General features: G+C 38.8%; 1 protein-coding gene across 1 annotated transcript; it reads right to left on the bottom strand.

Annotated features, from left to right (window-relative positions):
• Positions 1-421: 421 nt before the first annotated feature.
• Positions 422-21556, bottom strand: LOC127979364 (collagen alpha-2(IX) chain-like). The gene is made up of 32 exons (XM_052584772.1): positions 21236-21556; positions 19729-19803; positions 18699-18734; positions 18544-18606; positions 17867-17920; positions 17065-17100; positions 16834-16857; positions 16415-16468; positions 16163-16216; positions 15774-15824; positions 14744-14800; positions 14410-14463; positions 10121-10174; positions 9899-9952; positions 9080-9133; positions 8929-8982; positions 8780-8833; positions 8637-8690; positions 8282-8335; positions 7764-7808; positions 7569-7622; positions 7432-7485; positions 7294-7347; positions 7061-7132; positions 6635-6670; positions 6480-6524; positions 6356-6388; positions 5098-5244; positions 4546-4600; positions 1877-2065; positions 1702-1779; positions 422-1619 (listed from the first exon to the last, which is right to left on the bottom strand). Exons 1-32 carry the CDS (start codon positions 21305-21307, stop codon positions 1414-1416), a joined length of 2076 nt encoding a protein of 691 aa, XP_052440732.1. The 5' UTR covers positions 21308-21556; the 3' UTR covers positions 422-1413.
• Positions 21557-22116: the final 560 nt, after the last annotated feature.

Below are 22116 nucleotides of genomic sequence, written 5' to 3'. Positions count from 1 at the left end.
TTACAGATCATCAAAGTCAAAAATCCAGTATCTAAAAATATTAGAATATTTACATTTTAGTTTCAATAAATTACCATCCCTACAATATAAATTCTGAGTATTTCTTGTTTTTTAAAAACGACAATAATGAAGAAGAATGCTGACTTAGCAATGGTCCAGAAGAAAATCATTGACACTCCACAAAGAGAGTAAGTCACAGAAGGTCATTACTGAAAAGAGTGGCTGTTCACAGAGTTCTGTATCAAAGCATATTCAAAGCAAAATTGACTGGAAGTAAGAAAATGGGAACGAAAAGGTGAACAAGAAACAGGGATGATCGCAACTTGAGAATAGTCAAGCAAAGTCGATTCAGACATTTGGGAGTGCCTCTTCAAAAGTTAAAATCGTTGTTCCTCTCAGATGTTCACGATGCAGAAGAACATTGAGTTTTACAAAACGTTCCTCTTTATTGATTGGGGTAAATCTGAACAACCAGGTAATAAAACTTGAGTGTTTACAGACGAACCAAAAGAGAACAATAAATAGTCTGTTAATGAAGATAATCAGTTCTTCTCTAAGCACATAACACACAGAATGTTCAAAGTGGCATACAGGTTTTTAATTGACCAGAAAGTCTGAGCATTGTTTGGAGTTTGATCCTGAATGTTGATTAAATTCATTAACTCTGGATCTGTTTTATATTCTAAACCTACCCTGTCCATACAAAATTAATACACATTTACAAAGATTTACAGCATGGAACCGAGGATAAAGTTAATGGGAGCACGTCACCATCTCACAAGAGCAGATCAAAGGCATTGCTTCACGGCGGAGACAGGCACAATACAAACGGGGACATAATGTACACATGAAGTATCAGCTCAAGCCGGGGAAGATGTTCACTGAAGAACGAGGTAAATGAATCTATTAATAAAGTAGCTTTGAATACTTTTTATTGGTTCAATTATAGGGGAATTTCCTGGCATGTAAAATTCTCACCATCATCCTTTATCTTTAAGGTGTTTGGATCAGATGCATGAAACAAATAATATTTTAAAAACAAAAACGGCACCTTTGTTTCAAATGTCATTCTCACAGTTCTTCTAGTCCAGGGTGCATGGTGATAATGTCCTCAATGATGTCACTGGCAATGTTCTCACATCTCTTTGTACTGTGAGGTTGGAGAGAGCAGCAGCGGCTGACATTGCCAACTTAACACTTCCTTCCCGTAGATGTTAAATCATATATAAACAATCCTAATACATACTAAAAGTTCACAATATCAAGCAGCAGCTGCTCCCTCCCTCCTCATAGTGTGCCCATTGAAGAGAAGGCCTGTGTGCTCCTCTTTCCATGCTTCTCCCCCTTTCTTTCTTTCTTTCTGACACTTTCTTTCTCTCCCAGATGTTCTTATGCCACAGTAGAGGGCTTGCTTTAAGTGGATGGGCCCTTTACTGTTCCCGCCTCTTGTAATCTGGGAGAAGTGTAGGCAGATGCTGCCAAACATGCAGCTGCTTCACAATATCCAGGAAGACCGGGAAGACCAACTTTTCCAGGACGGCCTGGCTCACCCGCTGCACCCTGGGGTCCTCGCTCGCCTGGCCTACCGTCACGAGCCACACCGTCAAGACCTGGAGGACCTGTGAGAAAACAGGATTGGCTGCTGAGGAAACCAGTTCGCCTTTGGACAACTTGGACTATACAGGTGGACTTTGAGCTTACCTGGCAGTCCAGGTGGTCCCGGTTGGCCAGGATGTGGTCGTCCAGGATCTCCTCTCTCTCCCTTTGCACCCCTCTTCCCTGCAAAATAGAAGCATGAGGATGATGTTTAAAGTAATGAGGCTGACTGACAATATTTTCTCAAGAGCAGCATCTATATTTAGAAGGTTTGTTTAACCTTTAAGACCAGTGTTTCCTATCTGGCCTGGGCCCCCGATCATGCCAGGAATGCCACGGCCGCCTGGCAGTCCATGAGGACCCTGAGGTCCTGGAGGTCCAGGTGGTCCTGGAGGACCTGGAGGGCCCATCACACCTGCTCCACCCAGCACAGCTCTCTTAGAGCTCACCGCTACCGCAGCTAACTTCTCTGTCAGAAGAATAAATGATTCGGTTTAGATAAGTTGGTCATTCACCCAGAATATGTTTTGTGTCTGAAAGGAAAAGAAACAAGTTTTTACAGATGAACTTCTTTTAGAATAAATGCTGTGTTTTTAGAACATCATGTCCATAAGATGCTGCAAAGCCATGGACACGTTTTTTTCCTTCTTTTTTTTTTTTAATGCACACTCTTTTAACTTGCACATTGCATTTTTAGAATGCCATGTTTTGTGCAATACTGAGAAAGACATGAGCAATGCAGTCAAAAATGTCCATTGATCGCAAACTTAAATAGAAAAACTATGGAAAAGAAGCTCAGTGAAATGTAAAAACTTGAGATGCAGAGCAGTGGCATTAGAAAACAAATCAAGGTCTAGAATCTAAAAATGGGGAAAAACGCAAGGACTTGATATGCTTTTCAATGTACTTTTTTTTTTACTTGAGTGGCATGTTTTTATAATGTGATGTCATGCTCAAGATGGGAGCAGTGATCAAACATTCATCTGGCACGTGTTTACATTGAAAAACAACAGAAAAGTAGTACACTGAAATGGAAAAACGCATTCGGTCTGAAGCTCGTCATGCGTGAGAAGCTGCATAAGAGCGAGGCTCAAGCACAGCAGTCAAACACATCCATCTACTGCATGTTTAAATAGAAAAACAATGAAATGTAAAAATGGGTTCTTTTAAATTGAGCTTAGATTGCTGCGTTGAGGGCCATTCACACATGACGTGTATTTGTTTAAAAAAAAAAAAAAGAAAAAAACTGTAAGACATGGGCAGTGAAATGTGGGGAAAATGCTGGTCCTTTTTTAAAGTTGATCTAAAAGTTGAAGATGTTGCGAAAGACATGGGGCCTCATTCATAAAGAGTGCATACGCACAGATTTGATCTTAGAGTGTGCATGCTTGGATCCACGCCAACACTCATATTTGTGATCCTGGACCACATAACAGATCTTTAGTCGCTGGGGTAGCAATAGCCAAAAATACATTGTATAGGTCAGAATTATTGATTTTTCTTCTATGCCAAAAATCATTGGATATTAAGTAAAGATCATGTTCCATGAAGATTTTTTTATTATTATTTCCTACTGTAAATATATCAAAGATAAATTTTTGATTAGTAATATGCATTGGTAAGAACTTAATTTGGACAACTTTAAAGGTGATTTTCTCAATATTTTAATTTTTTGCACCATCAGATTCAAGATTTTCATATAGTTGTATATCGCAAAATATTGTCTAATCCTAACAAACCACACATCAACAGAAAGCCTATTTATTCAGCTTTCAGATTATTTATAAATTTATTTAAAAAATTGCCCCTCATGAATGGTTTTGTGGTCCAGGTCACATTTGTAAAACCTCCCTTTGACGTGGAAACGTAATAATAGCATCATTTCAGTATCTGAGCATACTTACACACTTTTTCTTGTGAGAGTACTGCAGATTTTTGGAAATGTAAGCTGTTCTTGCAGATCGCCGTTCTAAATTAAAGGATTTGGATGATGACTGGCGATCTTTTACATATTAATGACATTCATTGGGAGTCGAGGCAGAAAGCTGAAACCATTCAGTTGCGCGCAAGTTCAAGATCATTTGCTATTCATAGATTTCACATCTGAAAGAGAGGCGTACGTGCGTTTTCTGTGCATACATTCATTCTACGAATCACACTGGGAGTGAAATGGAAAAACGTATTCTATGTGAACAGCCCCTCATGCACAAAACTGCAAAAGAGGTTAAACGTGATCGCAGAAGTCAAGCACATCCATCTAGCTCATGTTTACATAGAACAGCAGTGAAAGAGCAGCACAGCGGAATACAAAAATGTGGGACGGAAGTGGCCGGCCCCGAAAAGAATGCCAGCAAATAGTGTTGAAGCTTAGCCTAGCACACAGTCACTTCTCACCGGGTGTCCTGCAGCATTGGGTAAATATCATTAAGATAACAATCCAGAGGTGGACATTCATCGGTTGACCAGTTGTCACAGTGACCAAATCCCCACATCTAATCTATTTTCCAATGGGGAACGAGAGAGGAATGCTTCCCCTCGGTTCAGGTGAGTGTGGGGGTATGTATAAGCGAAGGTATGTTTGCAATCTCAGGCTGAAAGGTTGAGAGATTACATTGTGAAATGGTGGGAGCCAACAGAGGTTATCATTGGCCTGTTCAGGCCATCTTTCTCTTGCAAAATAGAAGGCCAGAGAGCAGAGAATGACAATCCCAGAGAAAACAGAACTCTGTGCAAGTCAATTCTGAACAGCAGATAAATAGCTGCAGACTCAGTCCGCAGTGTTTGGCAGGAGAGCTGTCCCTGAGGAGTGATGATGCACGTTAATACATTTCAGCGGATGAAAAGTACTGTGTGGATTTAGCTAGATTACAGCTGCCCTCTTCCTGACACACTGATTGCAGCCAATCTGGATCGCAACCGTTTACTGAAAGAACAATGATTGTTACTCACCTTGAAGCATCTTCAGGACCACGTCAACGATGTGCTGATCTGTAGCATCACGACCCTTAAAACAAAATCATAAAAATGAGGAAAACACTCTCCGCCTATTCACACCCAATAAATAAAACATTTTCATCATCTATTCTCATTCCAAACCTGTCTGAATTTCTTTCATGTGTAGGACACAAAATAAGTTATTTAGAAAAATGCCCAAGCTCCTCGTTTCCATATGTGACCCTGGATCACAAAACCAGTCATAAGGGTTTATGAAATTGAGATTTATACATGTATAATTAAAGACTAAATTATTTCATTTTCAGGTGAACTATGCCTTCAATAGTGTGAAAGAGAAAGTCAATGTTCCTAACCAGTAAGAGTTCTTACTATTTTCTGCAAGGGTTTTTCTAACGCTGCATGCTACTGCAACCTGTCTGGCTGGTGCAACTTTGGCTTTGTTGTATCGGAGGCAAAAATGCTGCTCTCCGGCAAACTGAATTGTTTGTTGGGGGAATGTAGGTCGGAAATGATTATTGGGGATTGTTGGTGCTGTTCAACACTCACAGGTCGTCCTTGTATTCCTGGCATCCCTGGAACTCCTCTTTCTCCGTGTAGGCCACGTGGACCAGGTAAGCCTGCAGGACCCTGGTCTCCTGGTTTACCGGGATCTCCGGTCGGGCCGTTGTGCCCTTGATCACCGGTCACACCTTGCTGTTGATAAAGGAGGCAGTTATTAAATATGCAAAGAAACACTTTATTTTAAGGTCAGATTCTCAATATTAACAAACCATTAACTAAGACTTTAGCCTCAATAAATTCTTAATTAGCTGCTAATTAATAGTTAGTAAGGTAGTTTTTAAGTTTAGGTATTGGATAGGATTAAGGATGTAGAATATTTTCATGCAGAATATGTGCTTTATAAGTACTATCAAACAGCCAATATGTTAATAATAGACATGCTAATAATGCTATTTAATAGTGCGAATTGGACCCTATACTAAGGTGTTACCAATAATGATTATTAATGATTAAAAAAATTGCTTTTGCACATTTTATAGTCAGCCAAGAGTCTCGTAGCACAAACCTTGTTGCATGCCAGAATTTTGGGCAGAGGAATAATAAGTCTGAGCAACCTCATATTGATGAGTTTATTGTTTCCAAACAGGTTTCCTTAACATGACTCACAAACCAAGGTTATTTTAGCATTATTGTTATGCTGTTTCTGTTAATATATTTAAATAGGTTTTGTTTAATATTTAATAATTGTATTATTGACTATATTTATTATTATTTTTTCAGTTTACAGTACATATTAGTTATTTGTATGTGCTTTGGCATTTTTATCAGTTTCATATTTCTTTTTAGATTTCATTTATTTACATTTTAGTCTTAATTGTAGTATTCTGACTTTTTTATTTCAATTTTATTTCAGTTTCATATTTTCTTTTTTACATACTAATTATATTTCATTTATCTCAGCTTTATTTCAGTTTACAAAAAAAATATATTTTTTTAATAATTAATTTTAATTAACAATAGCAAGGCTGTAAACATGCCCTGTTCATCGTCTTCCATTTGTAGGACGAAAAAGTAGTCTCTGTCTCACACCATAGGTTTGGGCAAAAGTTTACATGTAAGAGGGCATGTTTAAATGTGCTCATAAAACTGGGATGGCATAAAGTATTTTTTTTTTTTTTTTAAGCTGACATAGTTAACTTGTGTCTTGTCCTTCACCATTGTAAACCAAACTACAAAAGTTGGATCTAGTAACTAAATTAAGTGTTTCACCTAACATTATCTATGTTCTTCAAGCTGTCCTTACCTGTCCCTTAGGTCCGGGCTCCCCAGATTGTCCCTGTCAGATGGAGAGATGTAATTTAAAGATGAACAGAAGTCCTCTGGAACCACTCTATTAAATAAATGTATCCGACTACAGCCTTATTTACCTTCTCTCCTTTCTCCCCAGCCAATCCCTCTACACCAGGATCACCCTGTGAAAGAAGCAGGTGAGATCCATCAATGTCACCTTCAGTCGTTAGCTTTTATCTTTTCTATTTCACTCCATAAATATGTGTACATATCTTTCTGAGGGTGTACTCACAACGTCTCCCTTTGATCCCACTTTGCCCTGGAATCCCTGTGAAGAGAGGCAATTGTACATCAGATATCTCTCAGTTTCAGCCCTAATGGGTGAGACACCGGGAATTTATTGCTGGTAATATCTTATTTTACTGTAAACTATCCGAGCACATTAAATCAACTGGCTTTTTACACCAATATTCAATGTTTTAAATGGCAAGGATAGTGTAGATTAAAGGACAACAAACATTAAAGAGGATATGTCATACTGAATTGAGGGGTATTATTTGGAAACATGGACATGGATTATCTAAGTGCATAGATGTCCTCTAGTGAAAAGAGTCCAATCACGAGTGAAGACTGCCCCCATGTGGTCAAACCTCAACATTCTATCAGTTTAAACAAGAATATAGTTACCATTAGTCACTGTGTTTATATGGTCACAAACCTTGTCACCCTTAGTACCAGTTAGACCCTGAGCACCTGGGACACCCATGGGTCCCCTCTCCCCCTTACTGCCCTGCAGGTACAACAAAGAAGAGTGAAGTGAAGGATTGAAATAGACAGATCCCATGTGTGCGGATCCCATATTTTCCTAAGAAAAAGGGTTTCTTTGACCTGATTATAGCAGAAAAATAAATATCTGTAAATAAAAGTCTGAAAGATCATAAAGAAACTTACAGGCAAGCCAACAATACCAGGAGGCCCAACTGGTCCTCTTTCGCCCCTATCCCCCTATTGGACATGAAGTGAAAATTTAAGAAAAGATCATTTCCTTCGGTGTTAATGAAAGGATTGTCAATGAGGATGGCCAATGACCTTTGGTCCTGGGACTCCCTCCATGCCAGCTTCACCTGGAGGACCGGGCTCTCCCTGAAAAAAAACAGGAAACATAATGAGAAGCCAGAAAAGTTTTTGGATTATGCGTAAAACTGACCTTGAATGATATGACATACTTGAGGTCCTGGAAGACCTTGCATTCCCGTCAAGCCTCTGGGTCCTGTCTCACCCTAAACTCAAAAATAAAAACAAATACATTTATGAAAGAGCAGAATTAATCAATTATGGATAGTATAATATCAACAGACATCCAAAAACTATGGTTCCAGAAAAACCATGTAGGCATTCAGAAAATAACTACATGATCTCACCTTAACTCCAATTTCACCCTTGGCTCCAGGCATTCCAGGCAAACCCTAAAAAATATGAAGAATTGCATGAAGAATGAATAGAGTGACCCCTGCAGACCACCTTCATGTCTGTCCTCTGTGCTGATATCAGAACAAGGCTGCAATAACTCATCCTGTTAGTGAGGGTGCCTGTATTATGGCTTGCGCAGGTACGTTGTGATGTTTTGTATCATAACCAGCATGCTCCATTACCCCAAGTCACCAGGAGAGTCATGTTTGATGATGATGAATAGTTAATAGTAGAAGCAATTTCAAGGTGGTTTAGGCTCCAAAATAGTCGGGGCAAGAATGTCACACTCAGACTGTAGGCAGAAAATACACTAAACTTTTACTTTTTATCTTTAATTATCCTCATTTAACAAGGGGGACACAATGGACAGATGTGAAGAAGATGGCAAAGGGTTCCTAGCACATCTAATTCTGACAGTTACTGTGTATATGATATGGAAAGGATAATGAAAAAATTTAATTCTACTTACAGCGTCTCCCTGAAGACCAGGGGCTCCAGGTCTTCCATTTTGTCCTGTGGCTCCCTAAAAATATTACAGGACAGTACAGTATTCATTATATATATATATATATATATATATATATATATTATTTTATTTATTTATTTATTTTTTTTTTTATTGACAAGTAATTGGGTGTATAATTAGCAGGATCATGAAAAGTTAACCAGTCACTGACATTGATAAAATAAGCCAGTTAAGGATGAAAGAAGACTTGCTCACTCTGTCTAAATGTGCATTATACTTTACACATGTCATGTGTCTTCCTGAAAAATGATGGCTGCTGTGGGAATTGATTTAAGCGCTGAAAAAGAGCCATCCATACCTTTATTCCTGGGATGCCAGGATTACCATCTTTTCCATCAATTCCTGGAAGACCCTGACAATGAACATTAATCACAAGATTAAGAGCATAAATTTAGGAGACGTATGTTAAATTGCATTTAAATTAGCTAGCTTTTAACTTACGTTCTCTCCCTTCTTTCCGACCACTCCCTGAGGCCCTCGTACTCCACGCTCTCCCTACAAGAATAACAGCAAAAGTTTGATAAATTAACATGTAGAAGGACAATTTAATGATGGGTTGAATAGATGTGAATCATATTACTAATACTTACCATGTCGCCTTTGTCACCAGGCTCTCCAGGTGGTCCTTGGGGTCCCTCTTCACCCTGCAATGCACAATGAGATTATCATTTTTTTTTTTTGTTTTTTTTTTTTTTTCTGTTATGAATATGAAATGTATTCAAACATGACTTGCAGACTTACAGGGCGTCCAGGGATTCCGATTGGTCCTAAAATTCCTTTATAACCACGTGGTCCCTGTCAAAGAGGTTGTGAATCACTTTTAGGCTTTTACAGATTGTAAAACAAAATAACAAAAATTCATGTAAGAGGAGATTTGTTGTCCTACAAATGCAATTAAAGTTGTGCATTATTTGTTTATGTTCCACTGGGTGTTTTACATAATATAATAAACCACATGCAAATCAACCCGTATGCACAATTCTGTGGAGAAGCAAAATAAGCTATATGCACATATATTTAAAAATGGCTGGCAAAATTATTATCTCATCTCACACACAAAGACTGAGTAATAAAATTAGCCACATATTTAATGGACCAAAAATGCCCATTCTCAGTTACAGGTATGTGAAATGTGTATTATTCATAGTCATGTCTTCCACTCTGCGACAGATCGACTGTTTCCCTGAGTTATTTTATTATTATTATTTATATATTATGATATTATGCAAATATAATTTCAGCCTTTATTTATTTTTTACATTTTAATAATTTTGTGGTTTTTAATATATCTGTTCAGCTTATTTATTTCAGTTACATTTCTAATGATTTCAGTTTCATTTCTAATTAGTTTTTTTTCTGTAAGTTTTTCATGTAACATTTATAGTTTACTTTATTACAGCTTATTTAAAAATATATATTTTTTCAGTTTCAATTAACAGTAGCAAAATGGATGCTGTCACTCGCTCTTTATCTCTTTATATATCTCCTCAGACTAGTCAAGATCATATTTAGGGTATCCATAAAAAGATAAAGAGTAATATTTTGAGAACTATGACTCACCGTCTCGCCTTTGGGCCCCACCATTCCTGGATACCCTCTCAGACCCTGTGGACCCTAAAGTTATTGTGGTAGAGAGAAGCAGATATTTTATTCCACAGGTGATTTCCTAAAGGACCTTCAAAAAAGGTACTGGTACAATTACTTGCCATGATGTAACAGCAACAGAGGCTTAAATTCTAAAATATATATAAAGTCAAACCAAAACAGAAATAAATACATTACTGGAGGGCCTGGTATTCCTTGTTCACCGGAGATGCCCACTTCACCCTTTCCACCCTAAGGACAAGAATACAAGGATGAAACAGATACTTTCATTCTAAAGAAAAATGTGTGTACTTTTATTTTGGGATGTTATGTGGTTTGTCATTCTGAAGTTTGTTGTTGTTGTTGTTGTTGTTGTTTTTGCTAATATTATTTTTAATATATACAGCAATTTTGGTTATGCACTTCAGATATGCAAGTTATGAATTTGATAATCAATATTAAAGTCAACACTTCCCAAAGACTTGAGCTTGGACAGTCGTGCTGTGCATTATGGGTAAATCCACTCTGACCCTGTAGTCCATTCTAATGTCCTTGTGGGGCTCATTAAATGTGATTAATTCACAGCGCAGTAGCTTCTCAGTACCTGCCGGCACACTTTTTCCTTTCATCTGGGTCAATGTGTTCTGTCTGTGACTCACCCTCAGATTAGAGGCAGTTATATGCCTTGAGGGGCATCATTAACACATAATCCTGCTCTGCTGATGGACGCTGTGTTAGGGGAGAGATGCTGGGGCAACTCAAAGCATGATCTGGATGCTTAATAATAAGCATTGTTTATTAATCCTTACCAATCAATCACTATGTTTGTTGTTCTCTGCGTGTCACAAACTATGATATGCGATTAATGAAGTGTAAAGCTGTAAGGGGACGCATTTCATGTCATTTTATCATTCAGAAAGGTGCTCACAAGCGTCCCTCTGTGGTTACACAGTGTACATACCATTTAGTTCTCTTTCAGTCAGTCACTTTCGACGTCATATCAGTACCGACAAATGGGAATATTGTCAGAGAGACCAATCCACTTTGAGTGTAACTAAACAAGCCATTGGACACTGGCATGCGGAATTCGCATCTGGCTGCCACACACCACAGCGCGGGTATAAGAGGCAGCAGTTGCACTGCATTCATTCATCTTTCTGCTTCAGAGCTGAGTGGTGGTGCATTACTGCTCTTCTCTTCGAGTGATTGCAGAAAAAGAGTGCTGGCATTACAGCAGACAGTACCAGTGGTCACAGTCTTGTGGGAATCATCCGATGTTCAGTCAGCCACACCAGGAGTATGCAGTGATCAGCTCTCATGTATGCTTCAGCACTAAAAGAGCAATCCCTACAAGAGCAACACGGGTGATTGCATCTTTTGGAATGTTTCTTTTTGTTTTTGTTACGCCGCTGGCCCAGCAGCCAGTGGTACCCAGAACTTCAGAAAGAGAGAGTTTCCTCAGTTTCTGGGTCCCAAGAGGAGGAGAGTGGTTGACTGTGCATCACAAGATCACTTCCCTCCTCCCTTTTTGCCAGCCGGCAGCAGTGGGTTGCCCAAGAGCACTCCCTCTGCCCATTCGTGGAATCAGGTAGGTGCTGTGAACCTCAAGACCCTGCATCAAGCCGTCAAATGCCAGACCATCAGACTCGGATACGTGATTCAATTCACCCGGCATGCCCCCGAGTTCAGGGGCATCTGGTTTACATCAGCAAAATCTGTCTTGCATGCGGAAATTGCAGTCCTGCTGGCGAAAGATGCAATAAAGCCAGTCCCTCCAGCTGATATGAGGACTGGGTTTTACAGTCTTTACTTCATTGTGCCCAAGAAGAGTGGTGGGTTCAAAATGTTGACACAGAAATGCATTTTTGAGTGCATCCATCTGTGTTTGACCTTCGAGGGTCAGGGATATCAGTACAAGATCTGTCTCTGTCACACCGTGTCTTCACCAAAGTCACAGAGTTGGCCCTTGATCCCTTGAGAGAACAGGGTTTTTGCATCCTCAACTCTCTTGAATACTGGCTCATACTCGCACAATCTTGAGATCAGTTGTGCACACACAGGGACGTGGTGCTTAGACACCTGGGAAAAGAGCAAACTCTTGCCAATGCAGATGTTCTCTTTTCTTGGAATGGAGCTGGATTCGGTCAACCAGACATCACGCTTTACCCTGAAACGTGCTGTCGTGCTGAACTACCTCAAGACTTTATCAGGCAGGACAGCAGTCTCACTGGGATTGTTTCAGAGGCTCCTGGGGCATTTGGCTGCACCCGCTGCAGTTGTTACACTCGGTCTGCTCCATATGAGACTGCTTCAGCACTGGCTCCATGGCCAAGTGCTGAGGTGGGCATGGCTACGCAGCTCTCACCGGGTTCAGAATACACCGGCCTGTCACAGAACCTTCAGCCCGTGGTCTGATCCTTCATTCCTTCCCGCAGTAGTGCCACTGGAACAGGTATCTAGGCATGCAGTGGTTTTAGCAGATGCCTCTGCCACTGGCTGAGGAGCCACATACAATGTCAGGTGTGTCGAGGGGTCCCCAACTGCATTGGGATATCAATTGCCTCAAGATACTGGCAGTTCAACTTGCCATGAACCACCTCAGAGGGTGCCTTTCGGGGCAGGGATGTACTGATCCACACAGACAATACTGCGACTGTTGTGTATATCAACTGGCATGGTGGTTTTTGCTCACATTGCATGTTGTAACTTGCCTGCCTCCTCCTCCTCTCCCTTCATGCCATCCAAATCCCAGGAGTGTTCAATCAGGCAGTCTTGAGTTACACTTCTAGCGAGCTGGAGACTCCACCTCCAGGCTGTTCAGCTGATCTGGAGACAGATTGGAGTTACTCAGGTAGACCTGTTTGTATCTCCAGAAACCACCCACTGCCAGTGGTTCTACTCACTAACCGAGGGCAATGCTCAGCACGGATGCACTGGCACACAGTGAGCCTACTTGCACAGACGCAAGATCAGGGTGGACGAGGAGCAGGTCCTGTTAGTGGCTCCATTTCAAGAGGGTGGAGCACCTGTAGGCATTTTCATTCAACGAATCGTGCCTTGAGTTTGGGCCAGCTGACTCCAGTGCAACGCTGAGACGTTGCTATGTGCTATGTGCTCAAGGTTCCTACCTCTCTATTCTGGTTAACCTGCAAGTGCTGCCCCTTGGAGGAGCCAGACCCAGCCCTGGCTTTGCTCTGCCCTGTACATGCACTGTGACAGTACGTGGATAGAATTCAGAGCTTTAGGACTTCAGAGAAGCTCTTTGTCTGTTACGGAGGACAGCAGAAGGGGAAAGCTGTCTCCAAGCAGAGGATGGCCCACTGGATAGTGGATGCCATCACCTTGGCCTATGAGACGCTCTGCAGTCTCTTGATGATGCAGCAGAGTGTCATCTCAGAGACTTCCATATGCAATAGAACCCTTCTGGGTTACTCCACATGAGTAAATGTCACTCAACCCTCTCTAGGAAGGGCGCACTTTCCAGTGTTATCCAAGTCATTTGGTTTGTTCAAGAAACAGCAGTAGTCGACCTTTTCAGTGTAGAGCCTGATCCTATCATCTGCCTTATAAAAAAGTTTAGGAGGACTACAAAGGGCACTGGGAGGGCAGCACCAGTGGCACCTTGGTAGGGATTCCTATTTTTGTCATGTCATGTAACACTGCTGAGCGGCAGGGTCGCAGACTCAACTCGGCTCGGCTCCTCAGCAAAAACATGAATGAATGCAGTGCACCTGCTGCCTCTTATACCCGTGCTGTGTGGCAGAAAGATGCTAATTCCGCATATCAATTGGCTCGTTTAGTTACACTCAAAGTGGATTGGTCTCTCAGGCGAGATTCCCTTTCAGCGGTCCCAACGTGACAACTCCATTCCCTCTTTCAGGGAGTGAGAGTTACACATGTAACCGAGACATTCTCCGTACATGACTTTTACATGAATAGAGCATTGACAATGTTTAGTGTTAAGTCAGGCAACAAAATAACAACAGAATGTTCCAATCAACATTTTTAATTTACATATAATCATTATCATTATTATTAGTAGTAGTAGCAGTAGTAATAATAACAATAATAATAATGTTGTTGTAACAATTTACAACAAGGTTCCATTTGTTGATTAGTGAAATATGTAGTGTAGTGTAATGTAGTGACTAATAATAACCAACAATGAGCATTTCATTTGTTACAGTATTTCTTAATCTTTGTTCATGTTTTTTAATAAAACTATAAATTTTAATTGTTTGTTTATCCTAGCTTTGATTCATTGCGCAAAAACAATACAACTTTTGTTTTTTAATAATGTATTAGTTAATGTTAAAATTACATTAAAATTACATTAGGATTAATGCATTAGAGGCAAATTGTTAGTTCATGTTAGCTAGTGTAGTTAAGCAGTATTGTGCAATAATTGTAAAGTGCCATTTTTATTGTTGTTATTATTATTATTATTATTATTATTATTACAAACATCATCATAAAGAAAAACATACCACTTTTCCGATGCTTCCTGGATCTCCTAATACCCCAGCGCGACCTTTATGTCCCTGTGAGAAAAATAATGTCATGATGAATCATTACATTTTGTAAAATGTTTTGGAAATGTTGATTGGTCAATCCATCATTTCATGTACACAACTATGATGCAAAACACTTGTGCAGTCATAATGGAAGGATTTGCTTAAGTAACACTTTAATCTTGTTTTGCGAATGCAGTCATGCGGAAAGTGGTTGCAGGCCTTTGAAATGCCTTTTAACCAAAGGCTTGAGTCACATTAATTCACAACAAAGAAATCTGAGAAAAATACAAAATGTTAAATTACTGACCTTCACTCCCTGTAGGCCCTGAGGACCTTTCGGCCCAGGTGGACAGTTGGTTGGACACTACAACACACATCAGCAACATCAGATTAAAAAATGTGCAACATTCCACCTCACACAGGTAAAAAAAAAAATCGCTGTCATATCTGTTCAGCTGAGCGAAAAAGCCCCTTAAATTTTTTTTATTTTTTTTTTTTACAAAATCTCAGACCACCAGCCCTCTAATTACAGTAAATGGATGATAAGGATTGATCCAGACAGAACAGGGCTCCAGCTGGGCACCACAGGCCGGAGGAGAAGCAGTCAGCCAGTCTGCCACGTGATCCCCCAGTGCAGAGCAGACTCCTGGCAGGCTGGCTGCAGATCACAGCCATGGGACCCGCTCTGCTTCTTGATCCAGAGAGGTGCTAATGGGCAGAAGCCTTTGATGGCATCCATTTAATGAAGCTCATTAGGAAAATCTATGAACACTGAGATCAATAAGGGGTGTGTAAGGTCTAACGGGGCAAACTCTGAGAGAAACCAAATACAGAGAAGGGCTGTTTAAAAATATAGTGGACAAATATAAAAAGAAAGAAGTAAATGCATCGTATTATTTTAAGCATTGTTATTATCATCCTAACACGTTTATAAGAAAATGTATCTTATTTTAAGGATGTTTATATGGTTTTACTGGGAAAAAGTAAAAAGATTTGAGGGATTTCAAGGATTTTTTAAATATATATTTTACTGGGGAAAAAAAAAATAACAAGTGAAAAAAGACCAATTAAATGCATTAAGAAGTTGTTTTCAGTAGTTTTATTTGGCAGTCCTACAGTTTGCAAATTTGTACAATGCTGCTGTTTGATCACATGCAGATGATTTATTCCCTTATAAAACTGTACCTCCAAATACTATTTATTTATTTATTGCATGCAATCAATGTTATCGTTCTTTTTCAAGCTGACTAATGGTTTTGTTTTATTTTATTTCCAGAGATATACTTTGGAATTTAGCTGCGGCACATCATGGTTTTGGAGAGAAACTATCACCTTACCTGGAAGTCAGCACTGCCTTCCTCTAAACCCAAAAACTTTCCTGGTGGACCCTGAAAATGACACCAAATGAGATAAGGAAAACTGAAAAAGATTATATAAATACAGGTGCCTGGGAAGAAAAGGCTATGTTTTGGAGAGTTTATTATGAAGTAATACAGTTCTGAAGCAGATCCCAAATGGATGCCTTCAAATGAAATGAAATAAAGCAGAAAATGAAATAAAACGTACAGCCAGAATTGCAATAGTTATGAGATGAGATGTCATTTTACACTGTCCTGACGCTGATTTATTATCAGCCCTACAGTTTTATACAGAGAATTGGATTCTGTGGTATGACTTGAGAAGACTACATTTTAAAGTGAAGTAAATGAAACATTCTGTGACTTACTGGCTTTCCTGAAGGTCCGGGTAATCCTGGAGCTCCAGGACTTCCCATGTCACCCTATGGGATGAGAGATTTGAGTGCAAGGAGGCAGCAGTTCAGTGATCCTTTTAATTACATTGGCATTTTGCCAATTTTTTTATAATTAAAATATTCAAAACTACAGTCTTAGTTAGTAAGTATGAGCAGCATTCTTAACCATGAAAGATTTATATAATGCCATGTTATTATGAACAAATATATTTGAGTGAGACCCACCTTTTGCCCAGTAGGCCCAATTTGTCCAGGAAGCCCAATGGGGCCTGCTGCTCCCTGTAATGAGATAATGAACAGTGAAATTAGAAATTAGATACTTGTTTATTACTCTAATGCACTAATAAGTGCATGCTGTTGTATCTAAGAACAGACAAAACCTCAGTGGGCTAAGATCCCATAAGGATTCAAAAGATTTCGTAAGACTTGCTCTTCAAAAGCCTTTAGTACATGCAAAATGTTTTTTAAGCAAACAGATAAAGTACACCAATCATTCTCACTGAAACGGCATGGGAGAAAAACAAATTAATTTGGCCTTATATAGCCAACCTTGAGTGCTTGGGCCCTAAATAAAATAAGTAAAATAGGAAAGGCAAAGGAAGCAAATTAAGGAAGTAAGCTAGATTATGAACTGGGTTACTTACAGGAAGTCCAGGCAGTCCAGGTCCCTAGACGTAAAAAGAAGGAAATTATTAGCAACAGATCTTGAATGTAGTGCATTAATACTAGAATATAGTATACAGCATCTATAGAAATACTCAAATTTATTTTTGTACTACAACATCACCTGTTGAATAGTAGGAGTAACGGCAAGTGGAGGTCTTACACCATTATTTTTTTGTTCAACAAATTCATAACATATTTTTTACACTTACAGGTCGCCCTGGTGGTCCACCTGGCCCTGGCCGACCCTGTGAACATCAATAAAACATAATGCGAAATTAGATGCATTCCATTCTTCATACACTTTTAGAATAACAGTGCCTGAAAAGATTATGGGCCCTATTTTAACAATCAAAACGCGAAGTGTAAAGCGCACTGCGCAGGTGCAAATAAGTAGCCTAATTCTAACACATGCAATGACTATCCATTATATTTATTTAGCCTACACAATAATATTCTTTTACACTGTAATTTTTTTGTTTTTAATATTTGGCATGTTTGTGTGATGCGCATACCTTTGTGTAAAAAGCAAAGTCAGTGCGCACTGTGGACCCGCTCAGAGGCGCATTTTCTACCAACACACTCTTTAAATAACAAAAAATATTGCGCCATTGACTTCAGACTTTAGACCAGGTTTGAGTTGGTCTATGGCGCAGTCTATTTTCAGCTCCTTATAGCAATGCGCCAGCAATGTGCCTGAACACACCTCTTTTTTGGACCATGGACGCACAAATGGGCGCAAATGCATTTGCTAATTAAACGATGCGAGCGGCGCCAGACTGGAAATAGCAAACACGCTGTGCCTTGCGTAGGGCCCTTTATGTTATTCAGAATATTCTCAATATGCAGACATGATATTCATGTTATTCATAAAATTGTTTTCAGTCTTTGCCCTCTATTATCATTGGTTAAACATTAACTGATATGTTATGTATGTTTGTTGGCCAAATGATGATCCGCGTGAATGTGTGTGCACTCTGCATCCTTAAAGAAAAGAAAATATTATTTCCTGACCTTTGGTCCAGGATTACCACGAGGGCCCCTCTCACCCTTAGCCCCAATCAAACCCTGGAGAAAGAGAAAGAGAAAAACAAGCCTTCTGAAAAATACTCAGGCAGTAATTATTTATATGGAATCATTCACTGGGTCATCTCTAAGGTGATGCGAAGAGTTAAGCAGGTCATTTATAAGCAGAACATTTACAGTAATATGTGAAGATCCATGTGCATTTTCTCATTCAGTACCAAAACATTTTCAAAATACATAGTTCCTCAGATTCACAATCTAGTGGGAGACAAAAACAGGGATTGGCATTCCAGAGCGGATTAACCAGAAAATCCAATTAGGAATGTTTGCTTCCTAGCATGTGACTGAGAAAGTCTAGGACTAACATCTCCTTTCTCAGTCTCATGCCAGCACTGAAGAGAGAAGGTGTGAATAACCTTCACCAGAACATGATTTCAAATGCCATTGTTCATTATAAAACAAATGTAATTATTCAAAATGAGATTTAGCTCCACTGTTGCTTTGTTTTTTTATTAAATGAGAACTAAATGAGAGGTTGCTGAAATGTACATAATTATTCACCTCCAAATGACAATTTTTTTTTTTCACCCCCAACTAAATTATGACTGATCTATAACCTCATGAAAGTCCATAACTGTAATTCATTCATTATGGGTGTCACTTACATCAATGCCATCCTCCCCTGGAGATCCATCAGGACCAGGCTCGCCTGGCTCTCCCTTTTGACCCTGTAAAGTGGTTCACACATGACAAACACCTCAGTTTTTTGAGTGTGACTTTTGAATGGTTGTGTAAATATATAAATATCATCTGTGGTTACCACTGGTCCAGGAGGTCCAGGAGGACCCTTTTCACCCTGTAAATCAAGGGGGAAAACATGAGCAATGAGAACTGGGATAAAATAAAATAAAATAAAATAAAATAAAATAAAATATCTATTGGTCTATAGTATATGCTATTAATATGTCAAAGAAATATGTAAAAATAAAATGTAAAAAAGGACACATATAACTCCACCAACAAACAAGATTCTTCTCCATCCTAAACTCTTTATATGGTTAGATTTAAAGTATTTTCAGTAGTGCTGTCAAACGATTTATTGCAATTAATCGCATCCAAAGTAAAAAACATTTGTTTTACGTAATATATGTACGTGTACTGTATATATATATATATATATATATATATATATATATATATATATATATATATATATATATATATATATATATATATATATATATATATATATATATATATATATATATATATATATATAATCGTCACATATTTTAATCATTTTTCTACCAGCTCAGGGTTAATCATTACATCCATATGTGTATTTATATATACTGAGTATATATATATTGTGTGTGTGTATAAAATATATATATATATATATATATATATATATATATATATATATATATATATATATACATTAACCACTATAATAATGTGTTGATTAATTGTATTTATGCATTTATCACTATTTATAACTACAAAATCTAAATATCCTGAAATAATCGAGCTTATGGAGAAACATGGGGATCCTGTTTCTGTTTTTGACATGCAATGGATCAGTCAGACCTTTTTATCCTGAGTTTCTTTATACTGAATCCAGCCTCGGCCACAACTGTATCAAATAACCAACATCTAGTAGCAATCTCTCAGTATGGGAAAGAGGCAGCCTCTAACAGAACCCTCTTGTGTGATTGTTTTTATTTCTTGCGCCCTCTGTTGGCAAGATTTTGGTAGTGCAGATGAATATAGGGCTCATGACAAGGTGCACAATGCCTGTCTTTGTACCAGCTCGACCTGTGCTGCAGCCAGGCGGCTCCAATACTCACATCAATGCCGTCGGCACCAGGAGTTCCAGCGGGGCCAGGGGGACCAGGGGGGCCCTGCGGTCCAGGTGGACCGGTCTAAAATAAAACACATTAATACAGTTTCAGTTCAATCCTCACTAAAGACTGTTTACTGAAACGCACAGACAGATGCTTCCAAACAGAATTCTGTATATAACTTTCTCATAACTAGCCAAATGTATGCAATTTATTCTAAAACGTTATGTTAAGAATTAATTCATGTTGTCATATTATTCATTAATATTCATAAGGTAATTAGCTGCATTTCTGGCAATTTACAAAATTAGGTGAATTCCTCTAGCATGCAAGTCTAAGTGTGGATAATAAACAAACAAATACAGCCTATATTGTTTGAGAATGCTTCTTGTGACCTCAGACTAGTATTATTTTACTATTATTTAATATACTTTAATAGTATTTATTCATATTTTGATATATTAGCTTTTTAATTTAAATTTTAGTCATTTCTACATGCTTTTGTTAATGTGATTTTGTTGTTGTTGTTGTTGTTGTTGTTAATCTCAGTTTTTCATTTTTCGTTAGTCTTCGATGCTTAGGCCACATTTCTGTATTTTTGAAATGTATTTCATTTGAGCTTTATATCAGTTACTCAAAAAGTCTTTTGTTGGTATTAGTTATCGATAACAACACTGCCTCAGACATGTTTACATGCTCAAATTTGATAGATAGAACAAGGCTTATGATGAAAAATAAATTAAAAGTAGAGGCTGTGCAATCGGGTATTTGGGCTGGGAAAAGAGAGGCTGGGAATGTTTACACAGAAACCCCCCCTCCTCTCTCCCCCATTCAGCATCAAAGATACATTTGTTTTTCCAATGCACATTCTTTTCATCTATTGGATTTTATTCATATGAGCTGCATGCAAGCTTTGGGCTGAGGTGGTCCTTCTAAATCTGACAAGTATGTGTTATTCTGCTGAGAACAGTTTCAGGTCCTGTCTGTTTGAATAGCAGATTCTGGTATTTTCAATGGCCTCTTTGTAGTCTCTCCTTTTCTGCCTTCTCCTCTCTCTGTTTATCTGTCTCATGTTCACTTTCAGCTTCATATTTTATTCAGCAGCTTTCCATTTATTCATTTCATTTACTGAACTGAATTGTTTAAGCTTTCAGAATCAAATGATAATGCTGACTGAAGATAGTCTATTGATAAATACCAGGCCTCATGTTTCTGCATGTTGTAAAATTCAATATTATCCACTTGGGTAAACTTTCAGAAGATCAAAAAAGTCTTGCAACTCTGAGGATCAAAAGTCTCTAATATGCAGGTAATCTAGCAAACTAATGAACCAATTGCACCAAAATTACATCAAAATGAACTTTATCTGTTGGCATTTTGACTTTTGAATGGCAATCCAGTCCAATTGACAATGAATCCCATTTCATTCCATCGGATGTTCTCCAAGATGCATGATCCCATTCTCAAGATCATCCAGCAGCAAGAAAAAGTAGATAACCGCAGCCAAACTCACCACTTGTGAAAAGGCCAGGCAGAGCACCTGCAACAGGACCAGGCTCCTGAAGATGATGAAGAATCTATCCATGGTGAAGAATCGCTATTCAAAAACCAATCGTCCCAGCGCTTCCTCCGAACCTTGCCACCCTCTCTCCTGGCTTCTCAGCCCAGGATGGTGGATCCAGGCAAAAGAAAGGTGTGTGTATGTAAGTGTGCGTGCTGCCCAGGACAGGGAAGAAAAACACAGTGGCAGGGTCCTGAGGGGAGGAATGAAAGAGGTGTAACCCAGCCCTACAGCCAGCCCCTGAGAACTCAGGGAGCTCAGGGAACCCAGCACACTGAGGACCGGACAGACCTGAGTAGCCATCACAAGCGCAGGAGGCGGAGACTTCTGATGATTGTCCATGCATCCAGCAGAGATCTAGAAAGCTGACTGGACACAGCATTTGCATGTTTCTCACCCTCCCATTACTGAAAACCTCAGTTGATTGTTAAATATGTACGTTGGACATCCAGTCATTGAGTTTGTGTACAGTCAGTTTTTTTTTTTTTTTTTGAGGCTATATAAACAGATACTAAGTTCTGCATTAGGAAGTTTAGACATGCAGCCATAAAATGTACAACACATTCAGCTTTTTTTTTTTTTTTGCATATGACAGTTAACCAGCTGAACTCGGTGTGTGTGTGTGTGTGTGTGTGTGTTGTGCGTGTGTGTTTTTATACTTTATTTAGTTTTGTGATTTTTAATGAATGCGTAAAGTCAGTACCCAACTGGCATACTAGCAGTGGTCCACAAAGTCTAATGACAACTATTTTATTGTTAGTTTAAATATTAGTATTTTTGTTGCATGTTTTTGTCATTGAATCTATTTGTTTTAAACATTTCTATGTAGGCTA

The sequence above is a fragment of the Carassius gibelio genome, chromosome B19 (assembly GCF_023724105.1).
Source record: "Carassius gibelio isolate Cgi1373 ecotype wild population from Czech Republic chromosome B19, carGib1.2-hapl.c, whole genome shotgun sequence".
In the NCBI taxonomy this organism is placed as follows: Eukaryota; Metazoa; Chordata; class Actinopteri; order Cypriniformes; family Cyprinidae; genus Carassius; species Carassius gibelio.
Note: the sequence above shows the minus strand (reverse complement) of the source record. Positions and strands in the feature narration are given on the sequence as shown.